Genomic DNA, 20,064 nt, shown 5'->3' on the forward strand with positions numbered 1-20,064 from the left:
AAGAAAAATACAAGTTTTGGACAGAACCAAGGCCTTGTATGGTCCTCGGACTCAAGCCTCTGGGGAAACCAACTACTTACAAAGAAAAATACAAGTTTTGGACAGAACCAAGGCCTTGTATGGTCCTCGGACTCAAGCCTCTGGGGAAACCAACTACTTACAAAGAAAAATACAAGTTTTGGACAGAATCAAGGCCTTGTATGGTCTTCGGACTCAAGCCTCTGGGGAAACCAACTACTTACAAGAAAAATACAAGTTTTGGACAGAACCAAGGCCTTGTATGGTCTTCGGACTCAAGCCTCTGGAGAAACCAACTACTTACAAGAAAAATACAAGTTTTGGACAGAACTAAGGCCTTGTATGGTCCTCGGACTCAAGCCTCTGGGGAAACCAACTACTTACAAGAAAAATACAAGTTTTGGACAGAACCAAGGCCTTGTATGGTCTTCGGACTCAAGCTTCTGGGGAAACCAACTACTTACAAGAAAAATACAAGTTTTGGACAGAACCAAGGCCTTGTATGGTCCTCGAACTCAAGCCTCTGGGGAAACCAACTACTTACAAAGAAAAATACAAGTTTTGGACAGAACCAAGGCCTTGTATGGTCCTCGGACTCAAGCCTCTGGGGAAACCAACTGCTTACAAGAAAAATACAAGTTTTGGACAGAACCAAGGCCTTGTATGGTCTTCAGACTCAAGCCTCTGGGGAAACCAACTACTTACAAAGAAAAATACAAGTTTTGAACAGAACCAAGGCCTTGTATGGTCCTCGGACTCAAGCCTCTGGGGAAACCAACTACTTACAAGAAAAATACAAGTTTTGGACAGAACCAAGGCCTTGTATGGTCCTCGAACTCAAGCCTCTGGGAAAACCAACTACTTACAAAGAAAAATACAAGTTTTTGACAGATTCAAGGCCTTGTATGGTCCTCGGACTCAAGCCTCTGGGGAAACCAACTACTTACAAGAAAAATACAAGTTTTGGACAGAACCAAGGCCTTGTATGGTCCTCAGACTCAAGCCTCTGGGGAAACCAACTCCTTACAAAGAAAAATACAAGTTTTGGACAGAACCAATGCCTTGTATGGTCCTCGGACTCAAGCCTCTGGGGAAACCAACTACTTACAAGAAAAATACAAGTTTTGGACAGAATCAAGGCCTTGTATGGTCTTCGGACTCAAGTCTCTGGGGAAACCAACTACTTACAAAGAAAAATACAAGTTTTGGACAGAACCAAGGCCTTGTATGGTCCTCGGACTCAAGCCTCTGGGGAAACCAACTACTTACAAGAAAAATACAAGTTTTGGACAGAACTAAGGCCTTGCATGGTCCTCGGACTTAAGCCTATGGGGAAGCCAAGTACTTAAAGGAAAAACTACATTACATGGACCTTAGAATCTATCCGAGGAAAACTCTCCATTAACAATTGTGTTAATTCCTAAACTGCGAGGATTCTCAAGTCTGCTCTCGGATCTTCAGCACCAAAGGGATTGATGCAATATAGAGCAATATGTTGCCAAAAACACAATCGGAGTCCCCTACTGCTCGGTCACCCCCTCGGATGAATTATTTAGAGTTTATCGTTCTCGGACGGTATTCTCGCACTTATTATAGAATATTTAGCTGTTATCTTGGTTAGTTTCCTAAGTTTAACTTACTATGAATTATCGTTATTATGCCTGGAAATGTCGGTAAATTAGAATTAGTTGGATTATGTTTCAAGGTTTCCTGTTCTAAGTATCATTGAAGAAAAACACACACGGAACACACCCATTCACAAAGTAGTGTTGCAAAAAGAAAAGTATCCAAAACAAGTAAATAAATTTCCCTTTTTATTAAAACAAAGAAATAGTGCAGCGTACAATGGAAAGCTGGAATCAGCTTATATTAAAGCTAACTACATAATCGAAAAGAAAGGTACAAGAGAATAAGATAAAGCCAAGGAGGCAGTACAGAAGAGAGGTTGGCTTCTAAAGCTAACTACATAATCAAAAAGAAAGATACAAGAGAATAAGATAAAGCCGAGGAGGTAACACAGAGGAGAGTTTGGCTGCTGCTTCAAGACTTTGTTCTTCCTCAATACTTTTACATGCCCATAACTCAGGCAGCAAAAGAACCCAGCATGGGGCCTGCACCATTGAAGAAAAGGTGCAGAGAGCGCCCAGCTTTAGGCTAGCGTAGCTGAAGAAAAGGTGCAGGGAACCCAACTTGAGGCCCACACCGTTGAAGAAAAGGTGCAGGGAGCCGGAAGTTGAAGAGCCTACACAAAAATTTGCCTGTGACAAGGCAGATGGCGGTGATGGCGAAAAATCTTTCTTCTGACACACCAGAAATCTGGCGTGACCAGTACCTGCTTCGGATTTTGACTAAAAGAAGGAGAAACACTATTTCTCCCTTCGTCAAGACGGAGTGTTTTCTTGAATCTGTGCCCCCCATGCCCAGACCACACTACCTTGAATCTCGTAAGGACCCGGCACCGCTGTGGCGGAGGGAGTTCCTTCACCCCAACCCGCGCCTCAAACATGTTATACTAAGGGAGGATAGCACCGGATATGGGAGTTGTGATTATGGCTGAAGGGTTGTGATTTGGAAGGAAACTGAAGGATTTGTGTGTGAGTGGATCAACCTCCTACCCTATTTATTTAAAAGATAAGTAGGTGGCATTTAATTCACGCAGTGTCCCAAGGAACGCTACAAACAAAATAGTTTCGACTCAATTCCCAACGCCACCTGCAACCATAAGATTAAAGGATTCTCGTGAAGGCGCATCTCGAGCATTGGAACGTCAAAGGGTACCGCGTGACCAAAGACTACAAGAATGCCTCTTAATCCGATGCATCTCCTATGCAAATGGGAAAAGCCCAAACATCAAAAGTACATGATCTGAGTAAGTCGTGATTTGGGCCCAGCATTATCAAAATCCTCATCTCCAACTAAAAGTCGGGCAGCAGGATTTTGAGGGGCTATTGTGGGGCTAGTGAATTCGCGGCCCAGGCCCGTTCTGCATGGGAGCCTAGGGGCTACGGCCCACGCCGAGGAAGATCCATTGCCGAGGACAACCTCCTGCTCGGCACCTCACAAAATGCCTGAGAAAGGGGGGAAACTGAGTTTAGGGGCAGGGTAAGGAAAAAAACTACCAACATCATAATATCAAGCCCTGTATCTGACAAGTCCATACTCTAAAACCATACCCTGTAACTTCCCCAGCGACCCCAAACCATACTGGAGTATGGGTTGACAGGACAGGTCTGCACCCCGAAAAAAGGGTGAGACTTACACGTGAACTTGAGGTAAGAGAAGAAACGCGGATATAAAAGGAAGAACTTCCCAGAAAGTAAGAGGGACTCTCTCTCCCCCAGGTAAAAAAGGGGAGAAAGGGAATAATACAAGGATTTTTGGACTGCGTCCGAGGACAAAGGTCCTACAATCCGTTCCAATGGAAGGCTTAGCTGGTCAAGCCAGGCCCGCCTGTACAAGAATTTTCATGGACACCACGATCAAACCGTCCACCTGTGCCCAATGTCATGCCATTCGAGCCCACTCTCTACAAATCATATTGTTGGGGTCCATTGTATTCGAGCCCAATGTTACTCTTGGGCCGTTAAACAAATCGTGTCCCTACAATTATTATAAGAGATGTTATGTCCACAACATTTTTACAATAAATCATAGGTGATTAATTGTTATTGGTTCAAATTTGAACTTAACATTAAGATTACTTTGTTGCTCCAACAGTAACAACCAATAACAACCTATCATTTAGAATTTGTTGTAAAAATATTGTGAAAATGTTGTAGATATATCATTTCTCTCATTATTATTTATCTATGGACAATGAGGGTATATATATAGACCTCAGATACCTCTTCCACCAGAACTTATCTACCACATAATAATTCCAAGATGCATGTTTATTTATCTATGGACAAAGTTGAAACTACGTCAGAACTTAGCAATGCAAATGATTTCTATTTTCACCAGTACGACAAAATCACCAAACAATTGATTTCCCTTGTGCCTGTCTTCTAGTCTCACAATCACAAGTTAAGGTAAAGACTAAAAAGGAGAGAGAGAGAGAGAGAGAGAGAGAGAGAGAGAGAGAGAGAGAGAGAGAGAAGGGCAACAAAACCATATTAAAAAAAAAAAAACAAAAAACAATGTTGAGTTGGGCATTTAAATTCATACTTAACATGGAAAATAATTATTACAAGACCGATACGTAACAACTAGTATTACACAAGAAATAATACACAACAGTTTAGTTTAATGGTAACAGCTATAATACAATAGCACACAAGAAATGGCACACAAACATAATCTTAAAAACTTATAATACACAAGAAATGGTACACAACTATTTTCTTCCTATAGGAATAAGTTGTAGGGGTTGCTTCTTTTTCAGTGTTATGGCGAAATGATCATTCATGTCTAGTTCAGTTGATTTCATACCACCTGGAAGAAACCAGTCAAATGAGTGGACTAATGATGCCAAAATAAGTGGAACCTGCTTAGTAGCCAAAGGTTGTCCAGGACAAACTCTCCTTCCAGCTCCAAAAGGCGTATAGGCAAAATTGGTTCCCTTAAAATCCAAAGTTGAGTCAAGAAACCTCTCAGGTTTGAACCTCAATGGATCATTAAAAATTGAAGGATCTCGACCTATTGCCCACATGTTAACCAGAATTTTGGAATCTTTAGGAATTGTATAGCCCATTACTTGACATGTTTGTAAGGCACGATGAGGAATGAGTAATGGTCCTGGAGGGTATAATCTTAGTGTCTCTTTGACACAAGCTTCTAGGTAAGGAAGATGGGCTAAATGGGATTCTTTCACCATTTCTGTTCCAATTTCACGTTTAAGTTCGTCACGTAGTTTGTGCAAGACATCTTGGTTTCTCATCAATTCTGCCATTGCCCATTCAGTTACCATACTACTGGAATCAGTGCCAGCAAGAAGTAGATCCTATACATAGAGAGAAAAAGATTATTTTTTTCTTATCAAAGTTAAATTTATGAAAATACATACAGCATACTTTATAAATTTCACATATAAAGCGAACTTAATTAGGGTAGAGAGAGAGAGAGAGCATACCAAAATCAATTGGCTGATCTGATCATTTGTAAACCCTTCTTTAATCAAAGCATCCAAGAAATCTCTCTGACCAAAAATAGAACTCTCTTGTTTCCGTCTTTCTTTGATAATATCATCCCAAATGGTAATAAAATTTTTAACTATTTCATCACGTTTCTTCTGTATACCTTGAAAATCCATTCCACTTAATATTGGATAAAAATCTGATAAATCTGGAATCATTCCTAACTCTACTATTTCAACAATAAGCTTCCTAAACTCTTTACCGATACCCTTACCCACAGAGTTCAAAAAGTCTACTGAAAATATTGCATTACTCAAAAAATTAGTAAAAGTAACAAAGACTGTCTCTCCTAGATTCACTACCTCACCCTCCTTAGAACCCAAGAAACCTACCAACTCACTCACCTTCTTCTCTCTTATGTGGTTTTGAGATTCCAATACTTTGGCTGAAAAAAGGTCTGTTTTACATATAACCCTTAGGCCCCTCCAATAATCGTTGCATTCAGGGGAAAATCCAAATGCAAAGTTGAGTTTTGGGTTTATGAGTGGAAGAGCGTTTGTGATGTATCGGCCTGACAAATCTCGGTCATGGGTCTTAAGAACTTCTCTTGCTGCATCTGGCGATGATGCAATGATAGTAATTTGTTTTCCAAAACGTAGAGACATGAGGGGGCCATGGATTCTAGCTAAGTTGGCTAGTATGTAATGGAGCTGCCTTCCCATTTGGAAAAAGTTCCCTACAATAGGCCATGCAAATGGACCTGGTGGGAGTGGTGGACTTTTAGAGAATATGTGTTTTAAGTAAAGATAGAAGAAGGGAATTAGAAGGAGGAGACTGAAGAAGACCTTTAGATCCATAGTTTTGGTGAGAAAAACTAAAGTTGTAACCCTAATTTATAGAGTGAGAAAATCATGTTTTACTGTTTGATTTATTCTAAATATAATCCACATGTTACTATTGTTGTAAATAAAGATTCTCGATTATGATCTTTGGGTAATTAGTATCAAATATAATTATATATGGAATTGTCGGCCAAAATGGCCAAATGGCCATAAAATTCTAACTATCTAGTTAGTAGTACTAGTTACTAAACTATATTTTTTACTAGCATCTTAAGTTTAAGAGACTCGATTTAGGGCCTATAAATCGAGTTTTTAAGACTCGATTTTCATGGGTTGATCACATCTGATGTGGCATTTTTTTCCACGTGGTGTGTACCTGGAAATCGAGTCTCAAAAACTCGATTTCTAACCCAAAAAAAATTTAAAAAAATTTTAAGTCTAATATACCAGCCAAAATACCCGAAACAAATTTAAGAAACTTCAAACACATCCATCCTAATCCTAGATACTCAGATCAGAGGGAGAGAAAGAGCTCAGAGGGAGAGAACCTCACCACTAAACCTCACCAACGCGGCCTGGGGCTCACGCCTGCCCTCGTTGTGCGCGGCCTGGGGCTCGCGGGATCCGGCGTCACGCGCGGCCTGGGGCTCGCGCGAGCCTGGGTCTCTGGTCAGTTTCTGGTCATGCCGCGCGCGCCTGGGTCTCCAATCTCGATCTTCTCTCTTTCTGTTTCTGGTTTTCTTCTTCTTTTTTTTTTTTTATTATTTTTTTTTATTTCTCTGGGTTTTTCTCTGATGTTCTAGTGTTTCCTTTGAGCTGTTTTTATTTATAAGGGTTAGAAGACTCGATTTCCATGCGGTCCACGTGGAAAAATATGCCACATCGGATGTAATTAGAGCATGAAAATCGAGTCTATGATTCTCGATTTATAGGCCAAAATCGAGTCTTTTAGACTCGAGATGCTAGTAAATAATATAATTTGGTAACTAGAGCTACTAATTATATAGTTATGATTTTATGGCCATTTGGCCGTTTTGGCCTACGATTTTATGAAGTTGCAGTAGTTTTGTTCTATATCATGTTTATGTTATTGGAGTCTGTTGGTGGTGGCCGGTGGGTTTAAACACTCAGTGAAAAAGGTCTTATCATACTAATAGAATTTTATCATGGTTTTTAGCAATTATACTTGCAAAATAAAGGGATTTTACATATTTTGCCAACAAGATATTTTTAAGATATTTAAAATGAATACAAAAAAAAAAGAAAAAAAACGTTACAGGTGCTATTTCACATGATTATCCATTAAGTTTTAGTGATTCTCAAAAAAAAAAAAAAAAAAAAATCCATTCAGTTTTAGTGGGTGTCAATTAGCTTAACTGGTAAAATTTCTAATAATTGAATAAGAGATCTGAGATTCAATCCTCGCCTACACTAAAAATCAATTGGTGTCTTAGTCTAATAATAAAAAACAATCATTAAGAGCAAACATCATAGGTTAAAACTCTCTAAAAGGAAACAGATGAGTGGAGCAACCATTGTGATAGACCCCATGAAGTAGTTGAATTTGAATTCCATATATTTTTTTGATACAAGATAGAATTCTATTATGGCCTAATTTAAGTATATATGTGTATGAAACTCCCTCTTAAAGACTTGAACTCCGACCCTTACCCCCCACACCCCACAAGTATTTATACTTGTGGAGTGACCATCACACCAAAGGCGTGCGGTGGTCTTGAATTCCATATTAGGTAGCAACCATTAGAATAAGCGATTCATATATAATTATATATTAATTGTTGGATCCAAGCATATATAGGGTGAGTTTGGTTCAGCTTTTTGAGAGTTGGCTTTTTCTAAAAAGTAGAGTTTTCAAAAAGTGCATAATGAAAAAGTGATTTTTTAAAAAGCTGAGTGTTTGGTAAAAGCTGTTAAAAAGTGTTTTTTGAAAAAACTGAGTGTTTGGCTGGCACTTATAAAAGTGGTGGTTTGAGTGGTAAATTACTAAAAATGACAATGTAAATATAAAGGAGTTTGTTTCATACTTAAATCAACTACTTCATCATACTTAAAAATCAATTTTTCTCTTTCTAAAAAAATTATATTTTTCTCACCAATTTTAGCTAATAATAACCTACCACTTAAGATTTATTGTGAAAGTATTGTGAAAATATTGTAATAAAAATTGATACTGATTTTAATTTTAACGTACTATTAAAATTATTTTTTTCTCTTTCTAAAAAAATTATTTTTTTCTCACCAATATTAGCTAATAATAACCTACCACTTAAAATTTATTGTGAAAGTATTGTGAAAATATTGCGATAAAAATTCATATTGATTTTAATTTTAACGTACTATTAAAATTATTTTTTTCTCTTTCTAAAAAAATTATTTTTTTCTCACCAATATTAGCTAATAATAACCTACCACTTAAGATTTATTATAAAAAAAATAGTGAAAATATTGTAATAACATTTCCTTTTTTTTTTTTTTCCCCCTCCACACACGGCATTTCTTTCTCTCTTTTTTTTCTCCTCCACACATGTACCCTTACCCTTTTCTTTTTTATCCTTCTTTCCTCCTTTGTTTATTCTTCCAAACTCCAGAATGCTCCAAGCTCTCCTTCTTCCTCTTTTTTGTTTTTTGTTTTTTTTTTTATTTTTTTTCCCTGCCGTCGTTTACAACGTCCACAAATTCGCTATTTGACGACCGTTTACGTTTCTTCGCGGCGGTGGTTGTGGAGGTGGCGGTGGTCGTGGTGGAGTCGCAAGTGGTTGTTGGCATTTGGAGGGTCCCTCCGACGGAGACGGCGATGGCGGGGATTGTTTCGGTGCCGGTAGCTTTGATGATTGCGTTCCTGGCGTGTTCTAAGAGCCACCGGAACTCATCCGTCCTCTTGGAGAGACTCTTCAACTTCTTCTCCACCGGAACTCATCCACCGCAAGATGGGTACAAGCTCCATTTGAAAGATTTTGCTATATTCTGATTTTTTTTTTTTTTTTTTTTTTTTTTTGCATTTTGAGGAATCCTAATTTGCAAGGGATTGATTTTTTTTTTTTTTTTCCTTAGCTGATTTGGGAATTTGTTATAGATTTTTTTGTGTTTGGATTTGGAAATTTGTTGGGAGAGCAGAGAGATGAGATGAGAACTGATGATTTATCAAGGATAATTTGGTAATTTTTGGAAGAGCCCAACGGATCAAAATCAAAACGCGCATAAGTTTTTGTTTATGGACCTCCAGAGCTCCATAAACTCAAACGCGTGTTTCTTCACAAATATAAAACGCAACTTTTTCCAAAAAGTTGCGTTTTATACTTACCAAATACTATTTCCGGGCTGGCTTTTTTGAAAAGGCGCGTTTTGGGCTGAAAACGCTGAAACAAACGGACACATAAGCCTTCTGAGTTTAGAACGTGCCCCCAATATAGCCGATAAGGCAGGTGGCGTGGGGCTAAGGCCTTTTTTTTAATTAAAAAAAAATTTATAAAGGTTTTTTTTTAAGTGATCTATAGAGAATTTTTTTTTAATTATAAATAATTTGGATAGGCAGTGGACCATTATATTTGGAACTCAAGACCACAAATTTATCTCTTTGAATTCTTTTCTAATGGTCCAATTCCTATAATTTTTTTCTTTCTAATTACTAATTTTTCAGACAATTAACAAAATAAAATAAAATAAAATAAAGGCAATTTAGTTCTCATGACCCAATCAAAAGGTAAGAAAAAGAAAAAAGAAAAAGAAAAAAGGAGGCTATGGGGAGACTTTCTAATGTTAACCTTAAAACTCTGCATCCAGTTTACCAACCAAACAAAAAAAAAATTAAGAAGTGTTTGGTAGAGTAATTTGAATAAAATTATTTATAATTTTTTAAATTATGTGTAATGTTATTTAAAATATGAATAAAATTATTTTTTAAATATATAAAATAATATGTAATGTTATTTAAAATATAAAAAAATAATTATAAACTAACTTACGAGACGTAAAACTCTCCTAAATCTAAGATTCCAAGACTGTGTAGAAGAGACCACGAAATCCAAATTGGACAAAAAAAAAAATACTCAACGTGTAGAATAAGCCAACGTACCTACTGCCGGGCTGATGTGTAGTCTAATCTAATGTCAGGATGTGTTTTTCTTTAAAGTTGTTTACAAATGAGGACCAATACTGACGTATGGCTGGTCCCCCCTGTCCTAGATTTTCTTGGACTATTGTATACGGTTTTTTACCGGATCAATACAATTTCTATCTTCTTATCTCAAAAAAAAAAAAAAAAAATATATATATATATATATATATATATATATAGTTAATGCGTGTCCTTAACCATTTATTTTGAAAAAAAGTTTATGAAAAATTAAAAAAATCGTTAAAACAGTGAATTACCTTCTTATTTTTTTCATAAAATGTTTTCTTAAAATAGTTTACTAATGTATATCTTAAGAGTACATAGAGTCTGTTTAGATTGAACTTATTTTTGTTTAAACTGAAAACTGAAAATACTTTAGTAAAATAATTTTAAATAATTTTTAAATGTGTGAATAGTATTGTGGGATCTATTTTTAATATTTTTTTTAATAAAGTAGTTGTAGGTCCCGTGTAAACAGTGTTACCACAGTACATGAACAATGCGCATACTGTTCATGAACAGTAAATTTTGTCTCTAAAAGCGGAAACAAGTGCATGGGAAAAAAAAAAACGAAATGTGAAAAAACAAACACAGACACAGCTTTCAGCCCAATCCAAACGGGTACATATTAGTAAATTCCAAAAAAAAAAAAAAAGGCAAAAAGGTTAATCTTTTACTAAAAGTATTGTATATAAAATTAAAAAGTAGCTGAAATTGTATAATGAGACTCATAAATAGTATCAAAAAAATATAATGAGACTCATGAATAATAGTAAAAAAAAAAGGCATTTTAAGCAAATGCCAAACACAACCTTAGTATCACAAATTTTATTGGCTTAAGCAAATAAACACTAAACAAATTATGAATACGAATTCTGAAACTTGTATTCTTTAAATAAATTCTATTTAAACTATATTTTATTTTTCTATAAAAATATGTTTCTGGCCTTTTTATTGGTTCATCTCTTTTTTCTTCTTGATAAGAAACTGAAATTTCATTAAAATGAACTAAAAAGAATTACATCAATAGAGAGAGCATATTCTATATAATAAATCCAAGTAATATACTGTCTCTTTAGGTATTATATATGCTTATTAATTCATTTAAAGAGTTAGATATATCATAATGCTTATCTCATTTATCCAAAAATAAAAACATACTGTATCTCATTGAAGAAAACAGTGAAGCCGAGTGTCGTCATTTCTGTAGGGCTCCATGGCATGGTGCAATTATCATTTATCAGTACATTGTTCAATTTTTGTTTTTTTGTTTTTTGTTTTTTGTTTTTTGTTTTTTTTGTTTTTTTTTTATAGAAGAAGCGTGCTTTTATTCCACTTATCAACTCACTCCTTCTTATTATTATTATTTTTATTTAAAAGCTAAGAATATTGTTTTGAGTGCCTTTATTATGCGCTTTATTTTATATTTATTTTTAGTGTTGTTGATAACCATATTTGAGATTTCCTTTTGGAAAAAAAAAAAAAAAAAAAAAAAAAAAAAAAAAAAAAAAAACCCATTACACTGCTCAGTGTGACATTTTCTATGCATGTAGAGCTGTAATGACACAAGTGGTGCCCTTATCTACCCCTTTTGTTGAGTCTGTTTCCTCAACCGACAAAATCATAGTTGAAAAGAATCAGAACTATGATCTTCTTTATTGCATTCACCTTTTTCCCCCTTGAAGTAATTACAGGAAGGAAATGAGAAATTGTAGTTCATATGCAAAAAAAAAAAAATTTGACAACAAAATTTGACAATTTCTGTGTGGCAGTTTGTTAGTGATAAATAAAAAAAATAATGTTAGAAATTGGTTCAAATAAGAACCTGTTAAAAATTGTCAACTAAACTGTAAGGACTCAATTTGTAATGATTCCAAATTAGTATTGGGTTCGAACGTTAAATGTCCAAACAATAAATTTGTAGAGTGTGGATGTCAAAGAACTAGGTTAACTCCAAAAGAAAAACGATTTGACTTAACGTTAATAGATGGATTAGCACCAATATAACGATCAATTTCTCCTTGAAACAAGTTCAGTTCTTTCTCGTAAGGTTTTCTTCTAAGTGCTCTTTGTTTAGAGGTTCCGATCCCTCCTTTTTTTAATGCGTTCTTCCATGTTATATACTGCCCTCTTGGTGTCATCTTCACCACACACGTGTAGGTTGGGTTCGGGGGATCCCTTCCTGTCCCATCCAACACCTCCTGGAATCTCCAACCAGCAGTTGTAAGGCTGCCCCATCACTGTTCAGGCATCACCTCCACATTAATGCGGCAAGAGAGTTGGTTGAGAGGCAACTAATGCGGAGGCAGCTGTTGTTAAAGATATTTGTTTACCTTTTCATTCTTATCCTTGGTCTCATGTCCCACCTTTAGTGGTAACGTAGCTTTGAGGTGTGTTTGTAACAATGTGGCGTTCAGGTAGTCCTCGGACTCATACTGCCGAGAAGGATTTTGTCCTCGGATGAATACCGAACTCACCTCACGTGATATCTACTCTCCGTTTCATTTGGTTGCCCTTATGACCTAAAATAGGCCTCTTTGGACGATTTTACGTCCTTGGATGGGCCACAGGCCCAGTTAACACGATTTTAATAATTTATTGATTATCCAGCCCCCACAATAGCCCCTCAAAATCTTGCTTTTTGACTCCTTGGGAGAAAAGATTGATTTTGATGTCACAAGCTCATACTCTTTTATGTTTTGGACATGCTCCTGACGCTTCAGCATCCCAAATGTGGCAGCATTAAATTTTGGAGACGCCCCTGTCTCCCACGTTCAATGGTAAGATGTAAATCGAACGGTAGGGGGTCTGCCTCGTTTTGCAAGTGGGAACTTTCCCGCTCATAACTTCTGCACGACTATAAAGGAATTCTTAAGTCAATTCTCTTTCTTACCTTCAGCGATCACACAATTCTAAAGCTCATGCACCGAACCTATCTTTCTCCTTTTTTGTCGTTTTCCTGGCGTCTACAAATACTTAAATCTTATCCGAGGTCCCTCTTTCAAACCTGTAAGTTTTCTCAAAACCTTTACCGCTTTCATCTTAAACTCGTTAATTTCTCTACTAAATCCTTTAGGAAAATGGGGAAAAATGAGGGTAAGTTTCGATGTCTAGTTGAGTCCGAGGAAAGTATGAGAAATTTCCGCTCTAAGTATAGGATTCCCTCTACGGTGGGTATGAGGTACGCAGCCCAAGGGGAATGGGCCAACGCTAGACAAATATGGGAAGTGGTTATTCCCATGATTGCCTTCATAGAAGGCGGGATGACCATCCCCATGGGTAAGATTACTAGGAGCTACCTTAGGTTCTTTAGGTTATCTCCAACTCAGTGTGCCCCAAATATGTTTAGAGTCCTGTGAAGTATAGAGGCTTTGAACGAGAGAATGGACCTAAACCTGACCCATCATGATGTGAACTGGGTGTACAATCTCCATCACTTGAAGGGGCAGGGGTACTATCTCAAGTCGAGATATCCCGAGGTGAGGCTAATTCAGTGCCTTCCCACTTCAAACAAGAACCTAAAGGAGGATTTCCTTATCTTCTCTAGGGAATGGCATGATGGTCTGCCATGCCCCATGGAGGAAGGAGTACCAAATGGGAATGTAGTCATAGATTCATAACATTTGGTTTACACATACATGCTTTTTCCCTTTTTCTCTTTTTTTGTTTTGAGTCTTAGTATTCCTATCCCTAATGACGCTTCATTTCAATTCAATGGTTTTGCAGATAAACGTTTCACAAAGCCCAACCTTAAGTTAGTCAATAAAGCAAGCTTGGATAGGGTATTGAAAGCTGAGATATACGTGAACGAAGTTGACGGCCAATTCCGGGCAGCCCATTTAATCCTCGGCTACACCCCCCTCTCGTTTGCTTTCCAGGCGCCGAAGTGCATGATCAGAGCCCGTGATCCTTGACTTTACCGTATTAGTGTTGCCTTCAAAGGGTTCATCGTTCCAGAAGGTATTCCACTTCCCCAAGATACATCCCGCACCGAGCCCCTTTTTGTAGCTGCCGTCTCAACAGGAGCCTCTTCATCCCAGCCTATCCTCAGAAAAGAGGAAGTAGAAGAGAAGGAGGAAGAGGAAGAAGTTGTAGAACTCTCAGACTCCTTGGAAGATTTTGGGGTTTTTGATCAACCTATACGCTCCGAGGAAGATCTTGACGAAATGGGAATACAAAGAAAGCCCCAAAGAAGCTTGATGGAGCTGATGGAGAATCAACCTGGGAAGAATGCGTTGGCAAAATCGACGCAATCCCAGATTCCTTCTCTTCCCTCCAAGTCTCCTCCTCCTACTCCTCGCCAACCTTCTCATCATCCTTCCCAGCCAGTCAGAGTTGATGCTTCCGAGTTAAAAAGGCGTAGGGAGCAGAAGGGGAAGGATGTGGTGGATGCTAGCAAGTCTCGTCCGACCCGCGAGGTGGATGCCCAACGAGCTGCAAAGCAGCAAAAGACTAGCCATCTTCCTCAGCGAGGCCAAGAGAGGTCTGACACTCAACCTCCTGAGCGTCAAGCCTGGCTGCCAGCACCCATGCATGCTGGGGAGCTCCTACGAGATGATGCATCTATTAGGGACTTCAACGGTGGCATTGGATGTCACGTAGCCTCGGCTATAAAGGAGGCCTTGTTGCTCCCCAGAGATATGGTCGAGATAAAGAACGCGAGGAAGAATGAATTCATCCTCAATAATAAAAGATACTTAGGCCTGGTAAAGTGCTAACTCTTTTCTTTTTCTTTTTGTAATTATTACTTACTGATGTGTACTTTTTACTGACTATAGTGTTAACCTCTTCCTTGCAGGTTATCCAAAATACTTTCAAGCTAGATGAGATGTTCAACATTTGTTCCAGTCAGCTAGATGATGAAAGGAAGAAATAGGCAACGGCTGTACATGCTTTGACATAATCCAAACAGGATTTGGCCGATGCGAGGAAAAAGCTACTTGTTGAGGAGCAAGCTCGCAAGAGCGCTGACTCGGCCTTGGAAGGATATCAAAAGTAGGCCGAGGACTAGGGGAAGCGCTTGCGTGAGGCAAATGCAGAACTGAAGAAAGCTTGGGAGCAAGTTACAGCCCTTAAGAAGCACTTGGAGGAAACCCAAAAGCTGAGGGAGCAAGTTGAAAAGTCCAGGGAGGAAGCTGAAAAAGCAAAAACCGAGGCCGAACAGGCAACGAATGAAGCTGAGCAGAAAGGCTATGAGATTGGTGTAGTTGAGACCGAAGAGACCCTTAGGGCTGAGGTGCCAATGGTGTGCCGCACCTATTGCACCCAAACTTGGGATGAGGCCCTTAACCGAGCTGGGGTTGAGGCTTCATCCGAGTTAAGGAGGCTAGAGAATGTATTCTACCCTGAAGCCATCCGCCCCTCAGCTCCTCCATCTAATCAAGCTGAAGCCACTCCCTCAACCATTAACCCTAATGAGGAGGTTTTGCCTCCAAGACTTCCTCTTCCTAACCAATCAGAACCAGCTAAAGATAATAATGCCCCACCAGAAGCCTTCTCAGACAAGACTGTAGCTGCTTCCGAGGTAGAGGTGGCCTCTCAGGGCTTCCAACAAGATTTGGCTTCCATAGTCATGCCAACTGGGGAAGCAACTAAGGATAAAGAGGGAGTCACCACCTCGGAGGCAGACAAACTAGCCAGCCAAGCTCCAAAGCTCCAAATTAAGTTGAAAAAATAGGACTTGTTTTGTAGTTTGATTAGGAATTTTGTAAGGATTCTTATGTCTATTTGCTTATCGTTATTGTTGTTTTATCTTATTTTTGTATTTGTTCACTGTGTTATCTTAATTCAAATGGACTCATTTTGGCTATCTTTTGTTTGCAAGAGAAAAAATAACTTATAAATATTAACAATCGGGGATTAAAAATGGGTGATAACCATTAATACTATGAGGTCTCAGGGAGACATCTTGGATACATACGCATTGTTTCTAATCAATTGAAACTTTAGGGAATGTTCAAAAGTTGAATAAAGTTGATCCTACAGTACCTCAATTATACATTAGATGATGTTCATAGGCTTAGTGGGGTTTGGAATGCATAAGCCCATGTGGCCCGAGCACCTTAATATCAAGAGGCTGTATTAGTTTCCAAGAAACCCACTTAGTGACCTAATAGACTTCACAGGGTGTTAATTTCCACTAAGTTTGTGGTCCGAGAACTTGACATAACATAGCTCCTATTTAACATTTCATAAGATGCAATAGGGTATTAATTTCCACTACGTTTGTGGTCCGAGAACCTGACATAACTTAGTTTCTATTTAATACTTCAATAAATGTCATAGGGCATTAATTTCCACTAAATTTGTGGTCCGAGGATCTGACATAACTTAGTTTTTGTTTAATATTTCAATAGATGTCATAGGACATTAATTTCCACTAAGTTTGTGGTCCGAGGACCTGACATAACTTAGTTTCTGTTTAATACTTCAATAGATATCATAGGGCATTAATTTCCACTAAGTTTGTGGTCCGAGGAACTGACATAACTTTGTTTCTGTTTAATACTTCAATAGATGTCATATGGCATTAATTTCCACTAAAATTGTGGTCTGAGGACCTGACATAACTTAATTTCTGTTTAATACTTCAATAGATGTCATTAGATGTGGAAACAAAAGATGCACAATTAGCATAAATTAAAGGAAAAACTCAAACTGGGCTACTTTTATTAATAATAATACCTCTTGAGATTATTTACAATCCAAGGATGAAGTACAGCTTTTTCATCTAGGTCTTCCAGATAATAGGCTCCTATTCCGGCTACTGAAGTAATCCAATAAGGCCCTTCCCAATTAGGCCCCAATTTTCCCCAAGCTGGATTCTTGGTGGTTCCCAGAACTTTCCTCAGCACCAGATCTCCTACGGCTAACGGTCTCAACTTCACATTAGTATCATAGCCTTGCTTAAGTTTATGCTGGTAGTAAGCCAATTGGACCATTGCACTCTCCCTTCGCTCTTTGATCAAGTCTAGACTTTTTTCCAACATCCCATCGTTACTGTCTGAGGAAAATGTACTAATCCTTAATGTTGGGAATCCAGTTTCCAGAAGGATGACGGCTTCGGCTCCATAGGTCATGGAAAAATGAGTCTCTCCTATTGATCATCGAGGCGTTGTTCGATAGGTCCAAAGAACATGTGGCAATTATTAACAGCTTCAGCTTGCCCATTCCCTTGAGGATAGGCCGGAGTGGAATATCTATTCTTTATACCTAAGTCTGAACAGTATTGACTGAAGGCCTTACTATCAAATTGAAGGCCATTATCCGAGACAAGAGTGCGCGGAGTTCCAAATCGCGTGACAATATTCTTCTAGATAAACTTCTTAACATCTACGTCTCTGATATTAGCCAAACGTTTAGCTTTAACCCATTTAGTGAAATAATCTGTGCCAACCAGCAGATACTTTTTATTTCCTAAGGCTTTAGGAATAGGGCCGATAATATCCAGCCCCCATTGAGCAAAAGGCCAAGGGCTGGACAGAGGGTTAAGAATTCCTCCAGGCTAGTGGATGTTTGGAGCGAACCTTTGACACTGGTCACATTTTCTAACATACTCCTGCGCTTCCTTCTGCATATTTGGCCACCAATATCCTTGAGTAATGGCTCGGTGTGATAGGGACCTTCCCCCTGTATGACTTCCACAAATGCCTTCATGCAGCTCTTCTAGGAGTGACTCTGACATCTCGAGATGTACACAAAGTAGGTACAGCCTAGAGAAAGACCGTTTGTATAATTTTTTGTCCTCGGATAACCAGAACCGAGGAGCTTTCCTCCGTATCTTCTCAGCTTCTATTTTCTCTTCAAGTAAGGTGTCACTTTCGAGGAATTTCAATATGGGATCCATCCAGCTTGGCGCTAGATTAACTTGATGAACCTGACGTACGTCCTTTTCTGGTGAAGTGGGTGTATGCAAATCTTCAACGATTATCACTCGAGGAAAATTCCGTGTTGAAGAGGTGGCAAGGGTCGCCAGGGAATCGGCATGGGTATTTTCACCTCGGGGGATGTGCGACAAGACGAAAGATTCAAATTTCGTTTGCATACGTCTAACTTGACTCCAATACCCCTGCATTCTCGGATCTCGAGCTTCCAATTCTCCTTTCACTTGGCTGACTACCAATCTTGAATCCGAGAATAATTCTGCTATCTTTCCACCCATTTTCTAAACCATACTCATTCCCATCAATAAAGTTTCGTATTCTGCTTTGTTGTTAGTAGCCGAGAATCCTAACCTCAAGGATTTCTCAATGGTGATCTCTTCGGGGGATATCAAAACTAGCCCCAATCCTACCCCCCGTTGGTTTGCTGCTCCGTCCACATATACCCTTTAGGAGGAACCACCTTGTGTCGATATCAGACCAACCGATTTTTCATCCATGCCATTTTGCTTCATGTTAGCTTCTTTTGGGCACTCGGCGAATTCAGCAACTAGATCGGCAAGGACCTGGCCTTTCACAGAGGTGCGAGGCATATACTTGATGTCGAAAGCACCTAGGATTGTGCCCCACTTAGCAATTCTCCCAGTGTAGTCTGCACTTCTAAGTATGGACTTGAGAGATAACTGAGTCAAGATAACCACAGTATGGGCCTGAAAGTAATGCGGAAGTTTGCGTGTTGCATGGACCACCGCCAAGATGGCCTTTTCCAATGACAAGTATCTCACATCAGCTTCATGAAGGGACTTGCTTACGTAATAAATTGGTACTTGGACGCCGTTGTCTTCTCGTATTAAAACAAAACTAACTGCATGAGGGGCAACTGCCAGATAAGCAAACATCACCTCATCCACCTCAGGACTAGACATGATAGGCGGCCTGGACAGGTACTCCTTCAACTGCTGAAACGCCACAACACACTCCTCGGTCCATTCGAATCCATTCCACTTATGCAGTAGAAGGAAAAAGGGACGACACCTCTCGGCCGATTTGGAGATAAATCGGTTCAAAGCAGTAGTCATTCCAGTCAGTTTTTGCACCTCTTTTAGATTCCGAGGTGCTTGTAAATCGTTGATGGCCTTAATCTGATCTAGGTTCACTTAATTCCCTCTATGAGTCACCATGTATCCTAGGAACCTCCCGGAGCCTACACCAAAGGAGCACTTTGAAGCATTCAAGTGTAGCTTATGCTTTCTCAGTATTCCGAAGATATTCGTGAGATCTTCCTCATGCTCGGACACCACCTTACTCTTCACTACCATGTCATCAATGTAGATTTCAATGTTTCTACCCAGTTGCGGTTCGAACATTTTAGTCATCATTCGTTGATAGGTAGATCCTGCATTTTTCAAATCAAAGGGCATCACTTTGTAATGATAGTTTCCAATAGGGGTGACAAAAGCAGTCTTCTCTTGATCGTCCAATGCTAGCGATATTTGGTGATATCCTTGGAAGGCATCCAAGAAACTTATCCTAGGATGACCAACGGTTGCATCCACTAACTGGTCTATCTTCGGCATGGGAAATGGATCCTTGGGACAAGCCTTATTGAGGTCCGTGAAGTCCACGCACACTCGCCACTTTCCTATCTTCTTCTTTACCACCACCGTATTGGCCAACCATTCAGGATAAAAAACTTCTTTGATAGCCCCAACCTGCTTGAGCTTGGTCACCTCACTTCTGACAGCTTCAGCGTGCTCTTTTGATGGTCGCTGAGGTGGTTGTCTTTTGGGAATTACGAAAGGATTCACATTGAGTCGATGACAAATGAAATTCGGATCTACACCTGGAGCTTCATATGGGCTCCATGCGAACACATCCACATTTGCTCTGAGGAATTCCAGCAGTCACTCCTTCTCTTGCAAAGGCAGTTTAGCCCCAACCTGGAAGAATCTTTCCGGATCATCTGCAACAATTACCCTCTCCAAATCTTCACACTTTATCTCGTCGGCTGGTCCATCTAAAGGTAATGCTGGGGGTTTTAATTACTATAATCCATTATTGGCGGTAGCCGAGGTCTCTGCCTCTGGCCGATGTTGTATAGCCACTACTAGGCA

General features: G+C 39.0%; 1 protein-coding gene across 1 annotated transcript; it reads right to left on the reverse strand.

Annotated features, from left to right (window-relative positions):
• Nucleotides 1-4,146: 4,146 nt before the first annotated feature.
• LOC126698249 (probable (S)-N-methylcoclaurine 3'-hydroxylase isozyme 2) lies at nucleotides 4,147-5,970 on the reverse strand. Its single transcript, XM_050395353.1, has 2 exons — nucleotides 5,090-5,970; nucleotides 4,147-4,960 (listed from the first exon to the last, which is right to left on the reverse strand). Exons 1-2 carry the CDS (start codon nucleotides 5,948-5,950, stop codon nucleotides 4,355-4,357), a joined length of 1,467 nt encoding a protein of 488 aa, XP_050251310.1. The 5' UTR covers nucleotides 5,951-5,970; the 3' UTR covers nucleotides 4,147-4,354.
• Between the last annotated feature and the right edge of the window lie 14,094 nt (nucleotides 5,971-20,064).

Source organism: Quercus robur, chromosome 9 (assembly GCF_932294415.1).
Source record: "Quercus robur chromosome 9, dhQueRobu3.1, whole genome shotgun sequence".
Lineage (NCBI taxonomy): Eukaryota > Viridiplantae > Streptophyta > Magnoliopsida > Fagales > Fagaceae > Quercus > Quercus robur.

Excerpts from the sequence above, each read along its gene's own strand:
- LOC126698249 (XM_050395353.1), bottom strand. The coding sequence starts at position 5,950 with ATGGATCTAAAGGTCTTCTTCAGTCTCCTCCTTCTAATTCCCTTCTTC. Across the intron at positions 4,961-5,089 it reads AGATCAGCCAATTGATTTTG|GATCTACTTCTTGCTGGCAC; the intron begins GTATGCTCTCTC and ends CTCTATGTATAG.